This window comes from Austrofundulus limnaeus, unplaced genomic scaffold (assembly GCF_001266775.1).
Source record: "Austrofundulus limnaeus strain Quisiro unplaced genomic scaffold, Austrofundulus_limnaeus-1.0 Scaffold1, whole genome shotgun sequence".
NCBI lineage: Eukaryota > Metazoa > Chordata > Actinopteri > Cyprinodontiformes > Rivulidae > Austrofundulus > Austrofundulus limnaeus.
Window position 1 is genome coordinate 3,634,979 of NW_013952403.1, and position 25,347 is coordinate 3,660,325.

General features: G+C 39.8%; 2 protein-coding genes across 2 annotated transcripts; one reads left to right on the forward strand and one right to left on the reverse strand.

Annotated features, from left to right (window-relative positions):
• The first annotated feature begins 289 nt into the window (after positions 1-289).
• On the forward strand, positions 290-7,199 carry cfl1 (cofilin 1). Its single transcript, XM_014005510.1, has 4 exons — positions 290-469; positions 4,912-5,222; positions 5,305-5,381; positions 6,255-7,199. The coding sequence occupies exons 1-4, from the start codon at positions 305-307 to the stop codon at positions 6,365-6,367; spliced, it is 666 nt and encodes a 221-aa protein (XP_013860964.1). The 5' UTR covers positions 290-304; the 3' UTR covers positions 6,368-7,199.
• Positions 7,200-7,423: 224 nt separating this feature from the next.
• On the reverse strand, positions 7,424-24,350 carry prss23 (serine protease 23). The gene is made up of 11 exons (XM_014005497.1): positions 24,258-24,350; positions 23,080-23,308; positions 21,255-21,364; positions 21,047-21,132; positions 19,430-19,489; positions 19,187-19,334; positions 17,063-17,104; positions 16,848-16,905; positions 16,377-16,454; positions 12,952-13,272; positions 7,424-9,766 (listed from the first exon to the last, which is right to left on the reverse strand). The coding sequence occupies exon 11, from the start codon at positions 9,756-9,758 to the stop codon at positions 8,610-8,612; it is 1,149 nt and encodes a 382-aa protein (XP_013860951.1). The 5' UTR covers positions 9,759-9,766; positions 12,952-13,272; positions 16,377-16,454; positions 16,848-16,905; positions 17,063-17,104; positions 19,187-19,334; positions 19,430-19,489; positions 21,047-21,132; positions 21,255-21,364; positions 23,080-23,308; positions 24,258-24,350; the 3' UTR covers positions 7,424-8,609.
• Between the last annotated feature and the right edge of the window lie 997 nt (positions 24,351-25,347).

Sequence of the window (25,347 nt, forward strand, 5' to 3'; positions counted from 1 at the left end):
TCAACAAAAACGGGATGAAGGGGAGGAGGAGAAAGGGATGGATGGTGGAGAATTTCCTCCCTTCCAAAAAGGACTCTAAACAAAAGTACATGTGGTTGTTTTGATTTTGTAATTCAGTAACTCTTATGCCAGCTGGGATTTATAGATTTAATAAAATACAAATAAAGTCAAAGAAAATTATTATATCAATTAAAAACACTGGTAAAATGTTTTGTTGAATTCTGTTTGTTTACGTATTAATTTTCGCCATGATAAAATAATAAAAAATATCAGACCAACTCCCGGCCCATTAACAACACAATTCATGGCTGCAAGCAAACAAAGCAGCAGGAATTACGGTCGTCGCGCTCGCGCTTCGGCTCGAGCACGTCGCAACCTGCGCGCTCCCGCAGAGCGCGAGCAGCAGTCAGTTCGTCATCGCTCCATTCATTTTCTCCCAGACGCTGACCTGTTCAGAGCTCCTGCAATGGTAGGGTTATTGGATTTTTTCCATCACTTTTGTCAAATGATTCCGGTTTTGTTACTATGTACTCATCGTTTTAAAGTGTGGCGCGCGTATAAGTCATTTATGTTGGTTTATTTCCCTGATATTTTTGTTGTTTTTTAAGCCACAAACATCGAGGCACGCCGGTTGGAATGCCGCAGGACAAGCTAGCTTCAGGCTAATGTTGGCAGCGGGTAGCTTTGCTGTCGTGGAAGTGAGGCGGCTTATAAACGGTGTAACAAAGCACAATGTAGTCGTTTTATAGAAATGCCGTGTACGGCTAGCGATGCCGTTACGCCTTGTATGCTGCTGTTTCGCGATATAAGAAGAGTTGCACAAAAATCCTTCAAAACAACTGGCGCCATTTCGTCCATCTTTTCGTGTCGGAAAGGGGGGAAAACAGCGTCTTCTTGTCTCTTGGGTTCGGCGTTGCCATGACGCCGCTCCTGCGGTTTCACTGCGTCGTGTTTCTGTTATTTCATCCCCGCACGGGAGCCCGGCTCCCGCAGCAGGTGCAGCCGAGAGCCGTGGCTCAACGGCGAAGGGAAAGTGGGCAAACGACACCCATTTTACGGCTGGAGCTAGCCGAGATTTCCACCCCCCAGCTCCTCTTCTTGTCTTTGTCTTTTCTGAAACACGGGGCTTCTTTCACCGTCCGCTGCGGGATCAGCTCGTTTTCAGCCCCGTTTTTATCTCTATTATTTATAAACGGACAAATTCTTGGCTTATAACAAACGGATGGTGAAAATGAAAATGAGTGATTTTTGTCGGGCAGTCTCATTTTGCCTTTTATAGCCAGTTAGCGCAAACGTGCTGCATTCACGGCCCCACCCTGGATTTGGTGCAAAGACCATTTTGTTTCGTACCGTTTTTATACGACGGCACTGAAATGTTTTTATTGAGACATGGCTCGTTTAAAAAAAAATAATCTTGCTGTACATTTGAACAAACATAAATTATGAGCATTATGTAACAGCAGTGTGGCAGCTTTGGGTGAGCTAGCTGGGGCTAAAGGAGTGTCTGCAGCTCATTGTTGCTGCTGCGCATTTATTTTATTTAGATGCGCATTTAATTTATACAGACTGTAAATAAAAATGTGTCCATTCCAACAGTTATTACTGTCCTGAGGCATTTAGTCATAAAACAATCTATCAATACAACAAATATGCAGATTTTGTACACCAATATTATAAAATTATGCAAATTGGCCTTGTTATTGCAATAATGTTATTTTCCCATTTCTGTATGTTATTGTTCGTTTGTCTGAAGTGTTAGCAAAATATCTAATGGACCGCTGGATTGATGTGGTAGTAGCTGAGTGTTGTTCACAGCACATCATTTAACCAAAACAGCAACAACTGTCACCTCATCATCAAAACATTAGGGCTGTGTATTGGCAAGAATTTGGCGATACGATACATATCATGACAGAGGGGGTCACGATACGATATATCCTGATATATTGCGATACTATAAACAAGGCAATATATTGCGATTTTTTTTGTCCAAAAGTTCTATTGAATAAAAACCTCTTACAGGGGAAAAAATGAAAAACCAAAATTCATTGTCTCAGAAAATTCTAATATTACAGAGACATACTTTTGATACATTTAGCTGTGTTCTGCTTTGTATGTATTTTTATTTTATTTGTTTCATATTTCTTATTTCATCCATATTTTCAATTATTAGACTAAATTTGACAGTAAATAGTTTGAAAATATATTTTTTGTAGCTTTTAGTTTTTAATATTAATTTACAATATGGTCACCCAACACTTAACAATAGCATATACCTCAAGAGGTAGAGTTGCCAAATGGCTGGCTCACTGCTGCCAACTAGTGGTCAGAGGCTGAACTACAACATAAAAATGAACGGCTGGCAGGAAAGTTGACATTTTAAACCTTAATAAAAAATCAATACAGGGCTTTAGAATATCGATACAGTATCGGGAAATGAAATATCGCGATGTTTCAGTGTATCGATATTTTCTTACACCCCTACAAAACATGTTAGTTTAAAACTCTTGACATAAAAGGCAGCAGGCGATGTGCATTCCTTCTCTGCCCTCTTCACATTTACTTTGAGTTTGACCATAAACCTTTTGAGCCTGTTGGCTGGTGAACCTGCCCTCCCTCCATGATAAAGTTTGTGCACTCTAATCTTAAAGGATAGAAACTGCAGACTTGAACCTTGCATCCTGCAGAGGACATAAATGGTTAAGATTAGATAAGGTGACAATATAGTGACGATCACCAGGAGGATGTCAGCTGCAGAAACACTGTAGCAAGCCATGTCATGATGGGCAGCAGGAAATGTAAATGTAAACATGGTTTTGTTCGTGTGCTGTCATCATGAGAATGATTGGTGCCATAATAATGAGTTCAGAAAAATATAAAGTTTTTTTTTTGGTTTGGGGGGGCATGTAATAAATATCCAATTATCACGTTTACTTCACTGATAGGAGAAATATTGGTTGTTTGGTTAATTATTAGTCTGAAATGTTATCTGCTACCAACTTTTAACGCCCTGAACAAACACAGTGTCCACTCTTGCTGGTTTGCTGTTTCTGTATTTTTCCCTCTTTCCAGGCCCACTATTTCCTTCTCATTGTTTTTTTTTTCCCCCAGAGCCTGTAGATAACAGTTTTATTCTCACCAGACTGGGTTCTCTTGTGATAGTCTAAACAGAGTCAGAAGACCTGACTGAAGGAGTTGTGACTCATTTATATTCTGTATTTAAACAGAGGCTTTATTGTTTCTGAGTCTCACCCACATGGTCATCGATGAAATGCACGACTGTTTTCCTAGGAACTTGTATTTTAAACCTACCAACATTAGTCACAAAGTGTGCACACACCTGCTGGTTTAGCTCATTTATTATTTGTATTCAGAGTGGACTTTGTACAAGAAGAAGTCTTCACTGCTCCTCCTGCCTGATCTTATAAAAGTGCAGCTGACTGAATAATGGTTTTATTGCAACACAAGACTATTTTAAGGTGCCTTCACACACCTGAACCCTTCCAGTGCCAATAAAGTGTAAAAACCACACCTTTTTGTGTGTTTCAGTGTATCTTGTGAGCCATTCTGCTGAGGAGAATTCTTGAGTCACACGACACCCTCTCAGCTCTGTTGTGTCTGCATTTATTGTTCAGGAGCTGTCACAAGAAGCTTGTTTAAAAAATAAACTACTGGTTTCAGTTTTTGAGCAAAGTTGCTGTTTTTTTTTAAGTAAATGCCACGTTACTGTAAAGCAGACTTCAAGATTAAACTAATATTTGATTTGTTGTCAAACATTTAAAACTTTACCAACTTCCTAAAGTTTCACAGTTAAGATAAGTTGTCAGCGACAAAACATGAAGGGCCTCCTTAAAGGCACAGTGTGTAGGATTTTGTCAATTCTTTTAGCTGAAATTGAGAAAATCACTAATGACAATAATAAAAAACATGTCTAATCATTGCAGACAAAGACCTTGTTTTGTTATTTTTACCTTATAAAAAGCTGTTTATATCTCCATGGTCACGGGTCGCCACACAGGCAACCGCCATCTTGTCTACGAAGGCTCATGAAGGACAAACTGCGGTGGCGGCGTCAAAAACGGCTTTAGTTGTAATACTATAAATGTAATGTTGTCTGTCATTGTAGTTAGGATAATTTTACTTATTAAAGCTCATAATCTTACCACTTGAAACATCACTAGCCCTGAAGCTGCTGGTAGACATCGCAGTTGGAATCATCAAAGGTTTTTGACACCTGAGAGACACCGTAGCAACTCATTTGCGTTTGGAAGCGGGGGTGGGGGGAGGACCAGGGAGGATGACTCAACCACTAGATGTCGCTGAAAACAACAAATCCTACACACTGTGCCTTTAAAGGAATGCAAATCACTCACCAGAGTTTTAGTCTACATTACTTTCTAAATGACTGATTTTAGCTGTTTTGGTCATACCTTGAAAATAACATTGGACTCAGTCTCACACAGGAAGTGTTGCAAATCAGTTTTTAGCTCAGTATCTGTAAAATCATCAGAGCCATTTTTTATTTCTACAGTCAGTTTGCAGCAGGGGCCGTCTTGAACTATTCAGTTGTAGACATACATCCAAGGTTTACCAGACATGGCTAAAAACATTGTTCATATTTTGTCAGCAGGCAGTAATAATTAGTTAAAATCAGTAATGCTCCAAATCTGTTGCAGACAGTTTCTGAAACACAAGTTGCGAAGTTTAAAAGCTTCAGTGGCTGCTGACGTTCAGAGCATTTCATCTTTGTTTTTTTGTTTTGTTTTTATAGCTGAATGGTAAATTTATGTTTGTAGATCTGAAAATGTTTTGATAAATCAAGTAAAATGTTCTAGATCTAAAAACCTAGATTTAGTTTTGTAACCGTTTGTTGTATGTCAACAACACGTGAATAACTTGTTGTTCTTGTAGGCCTCCGGTGTGAAAGTCACAGATGAAGTCATCGCCGTCTTCAATGACATGAAGGTGCGTAAAGCTCAGGCCAACGAGGATGAGAAGAGGAAAAGGAAGAAGGCCATCCTGTTCTGCCTGAGCAAAGACCTGAAGAACATCGTTCTGGATGAAGGCAAAGAGATCCTGCAGGGTGACGTGGGAACCACCGTTCAGGACCCCTACCAGGATTTTGTGAAGATGCTTCCCCCTAACGACTGCCGGTACGCGCTTTATGACGCGACATACGAGACGAAGGAAACAAAGAAGGAGGACCTCGTCTTTATTTTCTGGTGAGGACAGACATAATCACAGAAACTGCTTTATGACGTTCATATAAACAACATCAGGCTGAAATGTTTCTCACTTTTACAGGGCTCCAGATAGTGCTCCTCTTAAGAGCAAAATGATTTACGCCAGTTCTAAGGACGCTATTAAGAGGAAATTTGAAGGTAAGGAGCAGTGGGGCACAACATGAACCAAAGACAATATTTAAGGAGTCAAATTACTTTTGTTTCAGTTTTTGAGCCGATGGTTTAGTCTAAAACTCTTAGCATGAAATGTGGTGGGCGATATGCACTAGAGTTTGCATTTTCTGCAAAAGTGCTACGTGAAAGCTTAATGCTAAAACATTTTAGCAGAAAACATGGATTGAATAGATGGAATAGATGTTTAAACATTTTTCAGTTTATTGTAAAATAGCCAAAAAAGCCTAAATTAGCAGAGAAGTAGCTAAAAAGGTAGCTGAAAGGCAGAATCTAGCACAAAGAAACAGAAACAGTACACAAAAAGGAGAATTTAGCTGAAAAAAGCTCAAATTAGCTGAAAATGTCAAAAGTAGCTTAAATTGCAGAAAAAATTGATAGAGCAAAAAAATAATTTAGACAACTGAAAAGAGCAGAAAGAGCTAAAATTATCAAAAAAAGCTGAAGGAAGCTCAAATTAGCACAAAGTAAAAAAACGGAACAAAAGGTGAGAATTGCAGATTGAATGATGTTGAAGGATTTTTAGTACGTTGAGCTGTTTTCAATGTACTAAAAATCCATCATCATTCAATCTTCATCGTTTAAACCATTCACTTTTAATGAGAACAAAAATGGCTAAATATCTCAAAAAGTATAAATAGCTGATATACCAAAAGTCTTGAAGGAGCTGTAAGTTTTGCAATACGAATTGTTGAAATGGCACAAAAAGTGTAGAATGAGATACGTGCTGTAAAACGTACTGAAGAAAAAAGGATCAGCTCATCGGTGTTAATGCAGCATCCACACTGTCAGTACCTGCTGTTGTCTCTCTACAGACTCATCTGTGTTTCTGTGTTCCAGGTATCAAACACGAGTGGCAGGTGAACGGTTTGGAGGACCTGAAAGACCGGCACACTCTGGCAGAGAAGCTTGGCGGCTCGTCAGTTGTCAGCCTGGAAGGACGCCCTATATAAATCCCCCTCCCCTCCTCTCCGGCTTCAATCGAAGCCGTTCAGACACATCTGTTGGGTTTAGATGTTCATTCAGGTTTGGGTTTGGAGAAGCAGAACCAGCATCATTTGTGGGACTCTCGGGGAGGGATGCAGCGGGTGGGTTTAGGGTTTAAATGACAATTGATCTAAAGAAAAAAAAATTAAAAAGGCGGACGGTTGGTCCAGTTCTTTCAACATAAAGTTTATGAACAAAACACTCATAAAGAAAACAGTTAAGATGCAGCTGAGGAAGGATGATGAAGTTTAAAACGCACTTGATCTTGTTTAACATCAGTTTTCTTTTTTCTGGGTTCCACTTGAAAGATTGCAGAGAAAAGGACAAAAATTCACCTTTTTCTTTTTCAACCACTGAATTCTGACAGTTATTACTTTTTTTTTCCTTGCCAAACTTAAGTTTTGTGTGTGTGTGTGTGTGCGTGTAATTTGAAATTAGGTGTAGTAAAACTAATTCACTCTCGATTGCACAAAAGTATGAAAACCTCTGTGGGATCATAATTAAATACATTCTTATTTCATTTATTATTATTTTTATATGCAATTTGAAAAACTTGAGTGATTTTTTTTTTCTTTCTTTCCACCTGTGTCAGAGAACACAGTATTTGATGTAGTAAAAACACAACATTCCTCGTACTTGTTAAAACCAAGATTTCCTCGTTTTAAAGCCTCCGGTGATATGATGGTGTGGTGGGGAGCGATGTGTACATGAAGGATGTATCAGTGTTGAGACTGAAAACTGAATGGTGGATGTTTTGTATCGTCTCCTTATCTCTAATAAAAAGCACTAAACTACTGACTTTTTCTACTCTGACTTTTTTATACATATTTGTTAAATTTCTAAAATGCTTAAAGATAAATTAGTTAGAAAATGTAAATATGTTTACTAACAAGTTTTTACATACTTTTTTCTAATAGTTCAAAATAATCTGCATCGATACCATACCGGTGACTCAAAAAGTTAGTCTGTAATACATTTTAGGTCCACTAGAGGGCAGCCCAGTGCTACTGACAGACCACACAGATGCTTAAATCTCTTTATTAAAATATATCAAGCATTTTTCCAAAAAATATAATTTTTTTCTGTCATCAGTCTACTGCAAGAGTATATTCTCTGAAATGTTCAAAAGCAGTTTTATGTTTAGTTTTATTGAGACAGGAATGAATAATGTGGATAAAAGGTGGTTTCCCCAACACCTTGGCTTACCAAAGCCTCATTACTTTTATCCACAGTGGAGGACCGTAATCTGCTGCTGACTTGAGTAAAAATGTGATTTTCAGTTATTTTGTAAACAATGACAAATGATGCAGTGGTGATGGATCTCATGCAGGCAGACCGTTTTAAACAGGCACTAAATGGATCTAAAATATGTTTTAGTGGTAAAAGTTCTGCATAGAAATACGCCTGTTTTACCCTGTATTGTTCCAAGTCACTCTTTGCTCTCAGAGGTGTAACGAGACACTCGTGTCACAAGATGAAAGCTAGGTTTTAACAATGGTTTTAAGAGGGACAAAAAAGCTTTGGCCACAAACTCAAATTAACTGACCTCTCTCATGTTGGATTTCTCACGAGTCTCTTCAGACCTCAGAACATCGATTTACTGAGGGTCCAATTTGTTCTCACATGAAGCAAGAAACTTTTTTTTCCAATATATAAAAAAGTATCAGCAAGAATTTCTTATCTCCCTTTTTTAATATGTTTAGCTGATTTCCAACGGAGACATTTTATCACAACAAAAAAGCTTAAAAACAAACTGCTAAAAAGTTGCTCACACTGATGAACACAGGTGGAGGCGGAGGGGAGACTCTCAGGAAACAGTTCAGTCAAACTTGTTTTGAACTCCACCTCAAAGTTTAATCAACTCTTTTAGTCCAAACTCAGATGGATGAACAAAATGGTCAAACTTAATTATCTCAGCCTCAAAGTTGATAAATCAGCACCTGAACCGAGCATTAAGTCAGTTCTGTTTTAAATAAATGAGCAACAGGGACAGCTCTTCCTTTCAGCACGTAGCTGTAGAGGAAAAAGAAAGAAGCAGCCTGCCCCGGAGTCCTTGTGTCTGACATGTTTAAACCTTCTATCCTAATTTCAACAGATTTATAAGCAGGGTGGGGGGGTATTTTGTGTTTTCAACTCAACAGGAAATCCTGCGGCACGAGGTCCCGTTACACCCCTAGCTCTAGTGTTTCTTTCGGCTAACGATCCATCTTAGTCCTGAGTGCAATCCAGCCGGTTTCCGTGGACCCAGTAACAGATCTGAGCGAACTTCAGTGGCGTGATGCGCACGGCCACGTTGTAATCCCTGTTCTCCCCGTCGATTTCCAGCCACTGGTGGCCCGAGAAAATCCCGATAACCTTCCTTTCCCAGCGCTCCAGATCATTGTCCCACACTCGTCCATAGACCCCGGAGCCACTGGCCCCGGGCCGGGCGTCACAGTGCTGGTAGATCAGGTCGCTGGACTCCTGCTCCACGGGACAGAACCGGTACACCAGCTCCCCGGGCCGGTCGCTGTCAAACCCGGAGAAATGGATGCGATTCCCCGCCAGGTCGTCTGAGGAGGGCGCCACCGAGAGGCGCATGAAGGGCCGGCGGTGGGGCCAGCGCAGCTCCAGCAGGGCGTAGTCAAAGTCCATGCCCACCTCCTGAGGGCCCTGGATCCAGCCCTTTGGTACACGGGTACGTTTCACACGCACCCAACGGACCAGAGGCTTCTTGTTAGAAACCAGGCCGGATTTGGTGCCATTGATGGACGGGGGGATCAGGAAGCCTACCCGGAGCTTCCGTGCTCCGTGCACGTAATCCTTCCCGTCGTGCACACAGTGGGCAGCGGTGAGGACGTGCTGCCGGGACACGAGGACGCCGGTGCAGCCTGTGGAGATGCGCACGGCTGTGGAGAACGGGTAATCCAACAGGAAGTTGTCACCTTTGATGTTGAAGCGCCCGTCCGCTCCGTAGATCTGCCGCTTCGCTCGCCTCGGCTTCCGCCTCCAGGGTAACGGGCGAGGCAAGTGATCCACGTCGCCACCTCCGTCATCCTCCTCCTCATCATCACCCTCCACCTCCACGGTGGTGAGAGTGCGGAAGCCGTCGGCGTAGAGCGTCTCGAAGGCCAGCTTGTCGGTGAGCTGCTCCTCCCGCTCCCCCCGGTGGAAGCAGCTGGAGTTGCAGCGAGTCGTGAAGTCCAGCTGAGCCTGGGCGCTGAAGCTGGAGCGGCCGAGGGGCGTCGGGGCGTGGGGGACCAGCGTCGGCACGTGGGCGGGCGGCGGGTGGAGGAGGAGGGACAGGGAGAGTGGCGGGAAGTGATGGAGGAGCAGTAGCAGGTGAGTGACGAGGGAGACAACACACGGCGACATCATGGAAAACACTGAAAGAGACATTTATATGTTGTGATTGACATTCAGCTACTACCAACCTAAACTTTAGCTCATTTGTTTGCAACATTCACAGAGATGTAGCTGTTTTTGTAGCCGAGGTCTCTTTGCTGTGCCGGCCATCTTGAATCAGTTAGACTCCAAAAGTCGATCAGTTATTTATCTGCATTTGATGATTACTTCCTAAGTGTTTCTTCCACCTCTTCATTAAATGTTTTGTTAAAAGATAAAACACATGCACAGACAGTTACATGATTATGGGGGGCCAAATTTACACCTAAATTTTAAATGTGTCACACATTTTCATTATTTAAATCACTTAATGCAAAATCTTAGTTAAAATTTTCCTCCTAATATTTTATTGTTATTTAGCTCACGGTTCTGACATTTAGCTAATTTTTTTTTACAAAAGTTTGAATTCAAAAGTTAAATATACGTAAATATTAAATCCTAACACTTAAGCTAACACTGCTAACGTTGCTAATGCAAGACATCAAACTTGTGGTGGTGGCCGGTGTCCGAGCTGCACTTCAAACAGCAGAACTACAGGTACCATCCATGTTTTTTTTCAATGAATACATTTTGAAATAAAATTTTAAATACTTGCATTAGCAACATTAGTAGCATTAGCAGTGTTAGCTGTGTTAGCAGCATTAGTAGCATTAGCAACATTTATAGCGTTAGCAACATTAGTAACGTTAGCAACATTAGTAATGTTAGCAACATTAGTAGCATTAGCAACATTAGTAGCATTAGCAACATTAGTAGCGTTAGTAGCATTAGCAGCATTAGTAGCATTAGAAGCATTAGCGTTAGCAACATTAGTAGCATTAGCAGCATTAGCATTAGCAGCATTAGTAGCATTAGAAGCATTAGCGTTAGCAGCATTAGTAGCATTAGAAGCATTAGCGTTAGCAGCATTAGCAGCGTTAGAAGCGTTAGGGTTAGCAGCATTAGTAGCTTTAGCAGAATTAGCTTATGTCACAGGATGATGATGTCACAACATTTAAGCTTTGACTTTTACATTTATATTTACACATTCATGGGAAGATATAATTTAACATTAGTAAAAATGAGAAAAATGTAAGAAAAGTGAGCTAAATAACAATATGTTAGTGGGAATTTTTAAACTCCATCCATTCATCCGTTTTCTTCCGCTTATCCGGGGTTGGGTTGCGGGGGCAGCAGCCTCCCTCTCCCCAGCCACTTGGGCCAGCTCATCCGGGGGAATCCCAAGGCGTTCCCAGACCAGCCGAGAGACATAGCCCCTCCAGCGTGTCCTGGGTCTTCCTCTGGGCCTCCTCTCAGTGGGACGTGCCTGGAACACCTCACAAGGGAGGCGTCCAGGAGCCACCTCAACTGGCTCCGCTCTACTCTGAGTCCTCGCGGATGACTGAGCTTCTCACCCTTTCTCTAAGGGAGAGTCCAGACACCCTGCAGAGGAAACTCATTTTGGCCGCTTGTATCCACGATCTCGTTCTTTTGGTCACTACTCAAAGCTCGTGAACATCGATGAGGGTAGGAACGTAGACGACTAGTAAATGGAGAGCTTCGCCTTCTAGCTCAGCTCTCGCTTCACCACGACAGACTGGTACAGCGCCGGCATCATTGCAGATGCAGCACCAATCCGCCTGTCGATCTCCCGCTCCATTCTTCCCTCATTCATGAACAAGACCCTGAGGTACTTAAACTCCTCCACTTGGTGCAGCAGGACCTCCTCCCCGACCCGGAGAAGGCACCCTACAGGTTTCCGGCTCAAGACCATGGTCTTGGACTTGGAGGCACTGATCCTCATCCCGGCCACTTCACACTCGGCTGTGAACCTCTCCATTGAGAGCTGGAGATCAAGATCTGATGAAGCCAATAGGACCACATCATCCGCAAAAAGCAGAAATGTGATCTTAAAATCACCAAAAAGGATCCCCTCAACACCTTGGCTGCACCAAAAATTCTGTCCATAAAAGTTATGAACAGAATCGTGACAAATGACAACCTTGGGGGAGTCCAAGTCTCACAGGGAAATGAGCCTGACTTACAACTGGCAATGCGGACCAAGCTCTGGCACCGGTCTTACAGGGACCTAACAGTCCGTATCAAAGGACCTGGTACCCCAGAGTACCCCTCACAGGGACACGGTCGAACCCCTTCTCCAAATCCACAAAACACATGTAGACTGGAATTTTTTAACTATAATTTTAAACTCATAAGGTGAACTACATCATGAAAATGCGTTTACATTTTGTATTTTACACTTGGCACCTCACATCTCCCACCTCTCGTGGCTGTGGGCGATGAACAACAATCCTCTGTAAATCTGAACTCTTTCACAGTTTTGTTATAAATCGGAGCGCCTTTGGAAACAGGTTCACCTTACAAACCCCGGCGTTCCAGTGCAGGTCTGAACTTCATCTGGTGTGGCGAGGAGGAAACAACGGCCCTTTTGTTCATGGACTATAAATTACAAAGGATAATAAGACTTTCGGCTGATGGGAGAGGAGAAACAAGCGATTTAATGGTTGTTTTTGCACCAAATAAAGAGTCATAAACAAAAAGCCAGGTTAGATTTAAAGTACTGCAACAGAACTGATGCCCTGAGAGATTTATCTGTTTTAATAACGAGTGTCAGATCAGATATTGGTGACGTCAGCAGTGAAAACCAGATCCCTGATCCCCCTGGTTCTGAGCGTGGATCCCCAGGCTCTTGTGGCACAGCAGAGCAGGTGGGTGTGTGTGTGTGGAAAAGTGAAAAAAGCAGCAAGTCAAGGCAGAGTAAGAACACAGATCATTATTCCTGACAAAAGGCAGGGTGGGGCATGTCCACACACCTTTGAGCTGCCCCACACAACTCTGCAACAAGAACTTCATATTAGAGACATGAAGAAGACAGAAGTACACTTCAGGTGGCAAAAAAAGGTTGAATTAACCAAGCTGTTAAAATTAATATATGATAAATTAAATATTTCTGTTTAGAAACTGATTTAATGAGTTTACAATAAATAAATAGGTTCTGATAAAGTTTTAGAAAATAAGGAGAGGTTTTTATCTTTGAAAAATAGGATAAATCTAAAGTTTACCCCTTAAAATCACATAACCACCTTTTAAATCTAAAACAGATTGATGAAATACATTTAATATTACTATTAAATATTCAATAAAACCATTCAAGTCCCCATCTTACCTCCTGGTTGCAGGTTAGTCTGTGTTTACATCCCAGTCAGGATCATTTCTCCAGGTTTCCCTCATGATATCAGCTGCTGGCAGGTTTGTTTTACCTCCTCTAATCTCTGGGGGTCTCTCTCTCTCTCTCTCTGGAGTGGGAGTCCTGTTTTCTCAGTTTGTGTGAGTAAAAGGACAGGTGTGGAGTGAATGAGCAGAGCTCTGTAACCCCGCACAGCTCCAACCCAGAGGCAGAAATAAACCAGGATCTGCTCAGAGGACGACTTTTCTCTTCATGCGGAGGTCCTCCTCAGGGTCCTAGAGTCCACCTGGCGTCCACCTGCTGACAGGAAACACTTTAATTTAAGATTGATCACTTTTATTGTTTGTAACGTGTAAAAAAAATGCTTAATTTGTTTGATCATGAAACATTATTTGAAAGGAAAGTTAATATTTGAACCTCAGATTTTTTTAAACCACTTTCCATCTCTTAAGTAAAAACTGTCATGAAACAAAGCAGAATTATTAACATAAGAATAACAATGGATTTATCTAAATTCTGCTTACTTTATATGGTCCAGATCAGTGGTTCCCAAAGCTGGGGTCAGGGACCCCCTCTGGGTCATGAATCAAGTCAGAGGCACAGATGATTTACAGAAATCAAATTAAATATACACAGCAAAAACCAGTGTTAAAATTTCAGTGTTAAACTTTTCAGAGTTGATTTGAACTCGTGAAGTGTTTTTTTAACACTTTCTGAGTTAACTGACAGCCACTGTTAACGTTAATTCACAGAGTTAATTTCACCAGTGTTGTCTTAAATTAGCTCCGCTCGCTGTTAAGTAACACTTAAAAGTGTTATAACACTTAACAGTGTTGTTATTTAACACAATGTAGTGTTGATTCTGAAAAGCCCCTCCCTCTTCCACCTCATGCCACATGAACAAAGCAAGGGATGCTGGGTAATCTTGTAGAATGATGTGTTTGCATGTTTATGACTTAGAAGTTCATGAGTGTAAAAATGAGTTGATCTGGTTAGTTGTTTGGTTCAAGTTAGTTAGTTGTTCAAGTTTAATATTGTGTTATTGGTCACAAATTGACACCATGAGTGAGAGGTACTTCCTGGTGTGTGAAGGTCCAGTCGACTTTATTGTACTGCTGCCTTCAAGTCTGAGACAGAGTGCCATCTGCTCTGTAGCTTATAGTATTTAAATTACACTGATCTTAGGCTACTAAAAGCACAATGCACTTTATATGTGTTGAAAAACAAAACAATAAATGCTAACACATTGATGTAATTAAAAAACACAATTCTAATGTTAAAAATATAAATACTGTGTCATAAATTGACACAATAAATGTTAAAATTTTAACATTAAAGCTGCTGTATGTAGTTTTTTGGAAACCCAAAAACTTAGAAAAATTTTGAAAGAGAATAACACAATTTTGAGTTAAAAGTGCACTTACAGTATGCAGTGTAATTAAAGAACACCAGTGGGTGTCAAATATTTAACACTAGAGTGAATATTAACACTTTTCAAAGTGTAATTTTAACTCAGAATCTGTGAGAATTATATAAACTCAGAAAAAGTGTTAAATTTAACACTGGATTTTGCTGCGACAGATTTAAGAAGTCATAAACATTCACATTTCTTTTCTTGTTGATAATTTCCTCCACTTTTTATTTGCTTCATTTTAATTTCACCTGATGAGAAAACTTTCAGCTCCTTCAGGACATCATGACTGCTGAGTAATTTATTTATATTGTTATTATTATTGAACATTATGTTTTTATTCATATAAATGCTTAGTGATGCCTTCAGATCCTTGAAATACTTTGTGCTTTCTGGAACCTACTTCAGAAAACTCACTATTTTTAGCTCTTAGCTAGTTTAGTTATAGCTTATTTTACCCCAGGTTTCATTCAAAATATTTTAGGTTTTAGCTGTTGTTTTGTTATTTTTTTATTTATTGTTCTGATAACTTTAGCATTTAGCTAGATTTGTTTGTTTTAGTTTTGACTTTGAAGGTTAGTAGTTTTGGCAATTGTAGCTACTATCAACTGTTTTGCTAAATTTAGCTTTTTGCTATTGTTTTGGTAATTTTAGCTTGTCAAGAGTTATCAAGTTTTGCTAAAATTTACTTTTAGGTACTTTTCTGCTAGTTTTAGCTTATAGCTACAGTTTTGAAAGTTTTAACTTTTAGACTTTTTTACTATTTTTAGCTTTTAGTCATGTTTTAATTTGAACAAGTTTCACTTTTAGCTATATAAACAAATTTTATCATGTTTTCAACATTTTCACAAAAACACTTTTACAATAAATACAATAATGATAAAATTAATAAAACAAAAACAGTATAATTGGTTTTTTTCAGACTGTTTATGTTGTTTGTTTGATCGTGTTTAACAGAATTATCAGCAGAGTTTGTGAACCTAAACATGTAATACTTGATGCGAGAAGCTTCAGCAGCTTTTATTTTGTAGAGGTCATTTGTATGGATGAATCACACCATCATGGTTCATGTTTAACATAAGACAAGTCTAATTTATTTCCTAAAAATCTGAAATTATCAGTATAAAACCACCAGTTTTGAGTTTTTCCACTGAAGTCACTGTCGTGTTTCTTTCACTTGTTTCCCCTTTTAGCAGCCGTTTCAATAAAACACATTGATGTTATTGTCAAGTGTTTGACAATAACTTGTTGAATGACGGATGTTTTTCCACATCACTGATCAGACGTGGTTATCTCCGTCAGTTTAAATGAAACACGAAGCTTGTTACTGATAAATATTGTTAACTTGTTTAAATATCGGCAGTTCAGCTCCACATCAGAGACTGTTTCACCTTCACCCACTCAGAAACAGATTAAATGTGCTCGTATGATAACAGGCCTTTGGCATTTGCTTTGGTAGCCAACAGCTACACCCAAGCAAGAAAAATCTTGTTTCTGGCACGGCTGCACTCCAATTACCATCTGAGCCAGGACTTATCTCAAATTAAATAAAATCCAACTTTAACAGCTCAGAGTTTGCAGCCGGCAGGCAGAGGAGTGTTGCAGCACGCCAGCTGCAGCCGGCGCCCTTTGACCTCTGTTTACCAGAAGTCTTACAGATCCGTCTGCCCCGTGAGGTTTGGGCCTGACCTGATCATGGATGGGGGGGTGCGCTGGTAGACACTCCGGTGTGTGTGGGGTGGGGGGGGGGCTTAAAAAACACAGAGCTCCCAGTCAGACGCGACAGAGCTTTCAGGAATGTCCTAACAAGAAGACGAGTCAGGCTGTTGGCACAATGTGGGCTCTGTCAGCAGAGAGGGAACACCTCCCCAACCTGCTCCTCTAATAAAACCCCACGCTGCTGACAGATTCAGTGTCAGGTGTATTCTTTCTGGATATAAAAAAAGGGAGGAAAATGATAAAAGATGCTGCAGAAAGTGTCTTCTCTCTGCACCGTCACTGCAAGTCTCCGAGGTTTTCTCTTTTCTTTTCATTTTGTTGATGGATTACTCCTTCTGTCCTCCTTTTCAACCTTCCTGACAAAAAAAGGGAGATCCATATGTGATAAGAGTCACCTCGACATTTTTACAAATATTTGCTCTCCTGCAGGGCGGGAGATAAGAGGATTTACCCCCCTCTTGAGTTGGCACAGAAAGTACGAAACTTGAGCCAAAGATCAGTCGGTTGAGTTTGACTTTAAACAAATTATCTAAAGTTTTTCTTTGTTGTTTCCTTGGTTAGGGTGTGTTTCACTAATAAAAAAAACAGAGCTGGTGAGTCGAACGTAAACACTGAAAACAGGTGAAAGTTCTGCTGAGTTCTGGTCACAGATGAGCAAATAATTCACAATATGCTTGTTTTTCATTTAGACAGAACTTGATGTGAAAAAAACAGCAGAAATGTTAAAAAGTAAAAAAAAACAAACCTGAAAATAAACTGCTACTGTATCCTGATGATCAGAAAGTGTACCATCCAAACTGCATCTATAATTAAAAAAACAAAATTACAGCTCACTGTCATAACAAGTGAATGATAATGTAATAAAATATAATTATTAAAGCATTAAAACTCATTAAATCTTAGATTCAAACTGTGTTGTGAAACCTAAAGTCATTTTGATGATAAAATATTTTAACATACAGTGATGGTGATAAATGATGTCCTCAAGAAGGCTTTAAAAATCTGTTTTGGGAGAAAAGTTCACAGCATCTGATAAAAACTTTCCAGAACATTTTTCTCCATTTGTCATCCTGTTTAAACCTGATTGATGGTTTCTTGTCAGAAACGTCTCCAGATTCAGGTTCAGGAGGACCACCTGCCTGAAGGCTGTAAAAATGTAAAAACACCTGGTTGTAATAGATCTTTTTATTTCCAAACCCATTCGGTGTGCTTGTCAGCATTAACTCAATTGTTCAGGTTTAACCTGCTCAGTGTGAAGGGTTTCCCAGAATGCATCAGTGTTGTGGACGTGTGAATAAAATGGTCTCATGTTACACCAACAAGCTGAAACGGTCAAAATCAAGACTTTCACAAGTGGTCCACACCTCAGGTGTGACAGAAATTTCTTCATTCCTCAAAAATCTGGTCTATGTTTTTATATTCGGCCCATTTTGGTGGATTTCAGAAACAATTATAATTTATTTAACGCAACAGGGAAACAATGTAGGGTTGATCAGATGCATCAAAAATGATAACTTTTTTTAGCTGGTTTTCAGCTCTTTTCAGGTGTTCAGCTCATCTATATAACCTTTATTTTATTATCTAGCTACCCTTCAGATTTTCTACCCTTTAGCTAATTTAAATAGCATTCAACTTATATACTGTATGTAGCCATTAGCGCATCTAATTAACCTTTAGTTTATCTAGCTATCATTCAGGTGATTTAGATGACCTTTAGCTCATATTTCTGGGGTTCAACACATCTAGGTAACTTCAGCTCATATATGTAGTCATTAGCTCATCTCACTAGCCTTTAGTTTATCTAGGTAGCCCTCAACTCAGCCTTCAGCTCATATATGCTGTTTCTGCATCGTCACCATAAAGTCCTGAAGGTCAGCCTCTCATTCCTCCGCACCAGACTGTCCCACACGTGATCACACTTTCCAACATGATTCATTTCATAAAACAGAAAACTCTGTTTCCACCCCCCAGAGAAGAAGCTGTCATGTTCATCAACATCTGACCACTTCTCAGGGAAGTCCTTATTATTCTGTCAGAGGATGATGAAGGAGAAACAGAGGAGGAGAACTAATTAAAGAAGCTCAAAGTCTGACTTTTATTAAATGTCTTCTGAGTTTGATTGAATTGTTTTTAATAACTATAATCACTGGTAGCTGGATTCCAGTGGAACAAGTTCACACTGTGAGCAAATTTACTTATAGAGGCTGCAGCGAAAATTATCTCAAATATAATAAAATACACTTTCCTTGGGCTGTAAATATGTATTTATCAGGAAAAAATTGATATACTGTCATCTCATCTAAATAAAGCTTACAACATTTTACAGAACGAGCCATGACGCTTTAAGAACCACCTTCAACAGCTGTAATCTTCAGAGTGAACTATTCAGTATTTCAAATTTTTGTTGATTAATTTTTGATCATCTTTTCCTTCCAATGGTTATTTGAAATGAGAAGATATTTGTTGATGCACAGCACAGTGTTTTGCAGTGTAGTTTGCAAATGAAACAAGACTTTTTCTCCAAAAACAGTCAGATTGAACCAGCTTTTCTTACAGTACTTGCATGAAATCTTCTGCCTCTGTCATTTTTCTGAGCCCGACCTCAGCATGAACTTTCACAAATGGAAAAGAACTGACAAATGCCTTACATGCTTTCCACTTAACCTTCCTCAGTGAAAAACGATGACACTGTTAAATCTTGGAAACAACTTCTGAGCCTCCTTTCTGGATTGAAAAGCAACGGTTGTTACTTTATTACTATTCCTTCCACCAAGGAGGTTTACTTATCCAGTTGCTCTCTGCTGCCTCTCCAGATGTAGCTGAACTTTCGGAGGCAGTGGTGTGGTGAAGTTTTGTAGGCGGGGCGAGGCGCCCTCCTTGGATAATGTTAGGGGCAGTGGTGGTCACAACTAACTAAAAACATAGGTTTGCTAATGCTGAACCGCAAAACATCAGAAAATTAGCGGACGCTAACAGCTAATCGCTAACCGCTATGACGACTGTCAGTCTGTGTCACACCTCTTTGTCTCCTTTGAGCTGAAGACTGGTGGTACTGGTGTAAGTGTGCATTTGTAGGCCACTTACATCACTGCATCGCACCGTAGGCTGTCCCATTTTGTGGGCTCCTTCTCATGTAGCCGACAAATGCGGCCCATACAACCCCGAAAACATCTGATGCATCTGAATAGCCTGTACGCCCGACAAGCTCAGGATTCATTGTGCCGCCAGCAAACTAAACAGGAAAACAAAGACTTCAGGTTGGTCACACAAACATATGTCATCCAAAGACTAGACCGTCACATTTAACAACAGTTAGATTTAACCTACCTTGACTGTGAAGGGTGTGGCTTCCTTGGCCTGCGGCCTACAAGCACTGCAACCCCTGAACTGAGACACAGCCATAGACTTTACCAATTCTATACCTATTTATACCTGTGCTAGTTAGCTGTTAGCTGACTTAAAGATGACATAACTAATTTAGAAGAAGCTACTTGGTCTGCCAAAGTTTTCAAAGTTAGTGAAAAATTAAATCCACTAAAAAAGAAAAGTGTTCCGCTTTTAGCTGTTAGCTATTAGCTAATTAGCATAACCACGCTAACCACTGTGTAGGAGAAACACTGCTAGGGTTATGGGGAAATGTTGTCAGCATGGTTTTGTACACCGCCCGTCCAAAAAAAAAGTGGCCACTTGGTTTTAACTCAGGTCTATGATGTGTGGTTGCTGCAGTTGGGCAGGTCTAGAACAGTCTGTGCTCAAAGAATGAGGTCAGCTGACTACCTGAATATACTGAATGACCAGGTTATTCCATCTATGGGCTTTTTCTTCCCTGATGACACGGGCATATTCCAAGATGACAATGCCAGGATTCATGGGGCTGGAAGGAGTGGTTAAGGGAGCATGAGACAACATTTTCACACATGGATTGACTCCACCGAGTCCATTGAGGATCTCTGGGATGTGCTGGAGAAGGCTTTGTGCAGCCGTCAGACTCTACCATCATCAATGCAAGACTTTGGTGAAAAATTAATACAACACTGGATAGAAATAAATTTTGTGACAAGCTTATCTAAACAGTGAATGTGCACCATAATCAAAGCTAAAGACGATCCAACAATAAATTAGTGTGTAACCATTTTTTGGTGGCAATTTTTTTGGCCAGGCAGTGTATTAATCAAGACCTGATTGCTCCAGAGCAGCCAGCAGCCAAAACATCAGCTTTGATTCAGACGCACCTGTTTATAATCAGCTAATCAGTGAATTTCATTATCAACTCCTAACTCCTAAGCAAACAGTAAGGTCAAACATAAACAGATAACATTTTTTACTATGGTTTTTACTCAACAAAATGAATAAATTTGAATCAGTGTGTGGCCTCTGTCATTTTCATGCCCACATATTAGGTCTGGAATAATTGTCTGGCCCAACCTGCTGTGAGGGCCCCACGACAGTTTCTCAAACCAATTTAGGGATTTATTCACAGGATGGTGAGAGTTTTTAATCTGATAATTGGCTTGAGATTCAAACAAGCCCTATGAGCTTGAAAACAGAGGAATGAACCTCCAACAACAGTCCTGTGGGTCTTGACCCGCTCCCGACTGGAATCCTTTTGTCGCTCTAGACACTAGACCTTTAAAAGAGACACCCTTTGAGGATTGAAAGAATGTCCCTTTTCTCCTCTCCAGCTCAGTAGTTTATGTCCCCTGTTTTTCCATCGAGTAATATTTATTGCCCTTTTTTTTTATCAAATCTCTCTTTTCCCATCTGTCTGTGCTCAATCTCTCCTCATCACTGAGTCAAAACAGGAAGAGTATTTTCCACATTTCAGTCCTCGTGTTGCTGCAGCACATGACAAAGAGCTTCACGTTGGCCAGGAATGATACTTTTCTGATGCAAATACTTTTTTTCCCCCTCTTTAATAATGGACTCTTTATTCTGGTGAGTTACCTCTTACTCCCTTGGTCCCCGGTTCTCCTGCAGGGCCTCGTGGGTATGTTTTCAGCACCCTTCGGAATGATGTCATGCAAATTTGGCTGCAAGTGTGGGGAAAAGAAAAGAGAAGTACAGTAAGTAAAAACATGAACTTAGGAATGCAAACTGACTACGATGAAATTTATCAGAGGGGAGGTGAAGACTATGTCTCCTCGTATCTAACCAGTCTGGACAGAAGTCGAACTGGAAGTCATCCCAAACGGTATGCTGGCTTTAGGCCTCCTGCAAAAACATTAAAGCAAGTCTTTGCCCTGGATATGAAAAGAGAAGCATCTGTTGATGAAATCAAGTGAGAAAATGGTCGGAATTTTAGTTCAACAGGGCAAAACAACTTTTCACAACAATATTTCTCAAGACGTCAGATTTTAAACAGAAAAAACATGCGCCCCAAATTTGTTTTAATGGAAAACAACTGATTTTAAACATTGTTTCTCAATGACACAGTTTAAAGGGAAACAGTTCACATTTATCTTATAATTTAGTCAGGACTTTACGGGACTTCAAATAAATAATGGCAAAACTGTAATTTTAAAACCAAAGATCTTGTGCAATAAGTTTGTGCTCACAATATATGTTGAGGATCTGTTTCAATTAATAAAATGACAAATTTTAGCTCAATATCTGTAGTAAAATTGACTTAGTCATAGCTATCCTTGTATTTTCTAAGGTCAGTGGCTGTGGCGGCCATCTTGTATTGAGTTGACTCAAAGTTAATCAGTTGTATCGGTACATCCGATGATTGCTTTATGAAAGTTTCATTAAAATCTATGCATACACTGACACAAACAGAAGCATTATTGGGTGGCAAGTATAATAAAATCAATACATTCTGTCTTTTATGAAAACTTAGCCTGGCCCTTGCCTTCCTACGCCATTCCGCTCAATTTTTGTTTCCCTTCAAAGTGAAGGACAAGGGGCTGGTTTTAACCAGGCTAATAAAAACTACTTTCCTGAAATATGAAAAAGACCAAATATCTGCTAGGAACTCAAGAAGCTTCAGAGTGTGGACTGAATATTTGGGTGAAGATAAATGATACCAGAAGGGAGAAAATCTTCTGGGTATGCTGGGAATGTCAGAAGATGTGTCAGAAATGTCGCTGCAGATGTGACCAACAGTGAAAGTGACTGAATTAGAGACAGCTGCTACACAAGAAGGAACAAAACGTGTCAGGATTCATGTCTTTGATTACTTTTAATATATTATAGATTTGGTTTTGTTCCTCTGTACCGCCACTTCATTCACCCAGTATTTTTCCACAAGCAGTTCCTGCTCCTCTGTCCTGCCACGCCCACCTACACCTGTTCCCCATTGCTATTAATCTCAGCTGCAGTCATCTCCTCTTTAGCCACAGTCTATTTAGCCTCTCAGTCTTTGACCAAGCATCTCCCATCCTGAGCGGCACGTTGGTGACAGTGAAAAGGAATAACTCGCTTTTAACAAGAAACATCAAGTGCTCTTGGAAAATATGGAACAATAAAATCTTTACAATAAGTCGGAGCTTGGTTGTTAAGAGTTATCTCCTAAGTCTCATCAGAACCAACATTGTGTATTAACTTTATGATGAGTTTTTTGTACATCAAAATAGCAAATAATTACAATAGTCCAGCAAAGAAGTCATAAATGCATGGACCAGATCTCTGCATCATTTTGGGTCAAAGTGTTTTTTTTTATTTTAGTCACATTGTTCCGGTGAAAGGCAGCAGTACTGGTAACATTTTTTATGTAAAGGTTAAATGACATGATTAGAAATGGAGGCCACATTAATGTCATCCAGAGGAAGAGAAAAGCTGCAAAGTTTGTTCCTAAAATGCTCAGCCTCAAAAACCACAACATGTGTTTTGTCTGAGTTTAAAAGCAAAAAAATAAAAAAATTAGGCATGACAGCAAAGCTTTAATTGTTTTAATCTGGTTTGATTATTGAGAAACAACTAAAAAGGGGGGGGCTGTGATGGGAACAGAGTGTGGGTGACTGCATGAGATAACTCACACTTCCTACGTTTGTTTCTGTGGAGGAGATGAGAGGCGCTCAGGTCTTTCAGAGCGGAGGAACAAATGTGCTGTAAAGTCTCAGTAAACAGGCGCAAATATTTGCAGCCTGGGAGCGAGCATTCCTGCCGACACTCCTCTGTGTGAATGTCTCCTGAAGGCAGCACACTGACGACTCGGGTATCCTCGCTTCACCCCAGAAGTATGTGAGAGATGATCCGAGACCTGAACTAAGAAAGGAAAGTCCTTGAGGAAAGCCAAACTGACAAAAATAACAGAAATGTCAATCGAATTGTGTATTCAAACTTAGGTATTTTAGTTTCATAGTTTGTGAGTTTTGCATTTATTTCTGTACGCTCTGTTTGTGAGAAAAATTATATATATAAAAAGATAATTTATGGATTTCCTTTAGTAAGTCAGACTTTTATCCAAAATGGAGTCAAATTTCTTTAAAACATTGTATCCACACGTGGACAAAATTTTTGGTACCCCTCGTTTGAAAAACCCACAATGGTCACAGAAATAAATATATTCTGACAAAAGTAATAATAAATAAAAATTCTATGAAAATGGACAGACATTGCTTTTCAACCACGCTTTAACAGAATTTTAAAAATAAAGCTCATGAAACAAGCCTGGAAAGAAACGATGGTACCCTTAATAGCTTTCTGACACTGGGCAGCTCATTTCTCTCTATTGATAGTCTTGAGATTTCATTGTACCCTGCACAGTTTAAAACCCCGTGTCAGATGCAGCAAAGCAGCCCCCTCCATGTTTCACAGTAGGGACAGTGTTCTTTTCTTATTATGCTTCAGTTTTCCATCTGTGTCTTGCAAAAAGTTCCATTTTGTCTCATCTGTCCATAGGACATTGTCCTAGAAGCTTTGTGTCTTGTCAACATATAGTTTGACAAATTCCAGTCTGTCTTTTTATGATTTGGAATTCTCTTTGGTCGTCTCCCATTAAGTCCAGTTTGGCTCAAACAGTGATGGATGGTGTGATCTGACCCTGATGTTACTTGAGCTTGAAGTTCACCTTTAATCTCTTTAAAAGTTTTTCTGGGCTCTTTGGTTACCACTTGTATTATCAGTCTCTTTGCATGGATCTTAAATTTCTGAATATGTGCAGCTGTAGTCACAGGAACATCAAGCTGCTTGGAGATGGTCTTATAACCTTTACCTTTAACATGCTTGTCTATAATTTTTTTGCTGATCTCCTGAGACAACCCTTTCCTTCACTTCCTCTGGTCCATGTTGAGTGTGGTCCACACCATGTCACCAAACAGCACAGGGAGTATCTGTAGCCCTATATACAGGCCCACTGACTGATTACAAGACTGTAAACACCTGTGATACTAATTAGTGGACACACCTTGATTTAACATGACCCTATGACATTATTTTCAGGGGTACCATCATTTCTGTCCAGGTCTGTTTCATGAGTTTTTCTATTATTATGTTGAAGTATGATTGAAAAGCGATATCTGACTTTCATTTATCCATTTTCATAGAATTGTTTTATTCTATTTTAGTCAAATTCTAGTTATTTCTGTGATCATTGTGGGTTTTTCTTTCATTAAACGAGGGGTTCATTTTTGAGTTTTGATCATCATCATCATTTTAACAATGCTCTTTTTGAACACAATTTTTAACAGATTTTTTTATATTTCAAAGTTTCTACAACTGATAAACATAAAAATGTGTGTACCTCATTCAATTCCACAGATACTGCATTAAATTTACCATAAAATAAACTGAAAGGTGGTGCGATGTGCATATCTTCTAAAAAAATGCTCAGACTTTAGTCAGGTTTATGTATTAGTGGAGATCCAGCTAACATCTGCTCATGTTCTGCCACTTGGAAGTGTTGAATCCAGATTTTATTTCACCCCTCTGTTTAATAAAAATAAATCCCTGTTTTCTCTGATTCACGCCAGCACATTTCTAAGTGGCAGCCAGAGCTTTTCAGCGACTTTTGATCTGACAAAATGCCACAAATAGGAGTTCAGCCTGAAATGTATGCTGAATTTGATAACTGCAGTTTGCACAAAGTGAAGCAGTGCCTGTGAAGTTAAAAATTTTTAATAAACATGAAAGCATTTTTGGAAAGACAACATTGATAACATATTGCAAAACAAATTTCATTTTGCTGAGATTAATGGTTGTTGGGATATTTGCATGTGAAGAAACAGGAAGTGATGTCAAAAGGGAATGTCAGCATGTAAACAGAGCGTTTTTACAAAAGCTAACAACAGGGACAGTGCTGGCTC

Coding starts and splice junctions, on each gene's coding strand:
- prss23 (XM_014005497.1), bottom strand. CDS start 9,758: ATGATGTCGCCGTGTGTTGTCTCCCTCGTCACTCACCTGCTACTGCTC.
- cfl1 (XM_014005510.1), top strand. CDS start 305: ATGGCTGCAAGCAAACAAAGCAGCAGGAATTACGGTCGTCGCGCTCGC. Junction 470..4,911: donor TGTTCAGAGCTCCTGCAATG/GTAGGGTTATTG, acceptor TTGTTCTTGTAG/GCCTCCGGTGTGAAAGTCAC. Junction 5,223..5,304: donor GACCTCGTCTTTATTTTCTG/GTGAGGACAGAC, acceptor TCACTTTTACAG/GGCTCCAGATAGTGCTCCTC.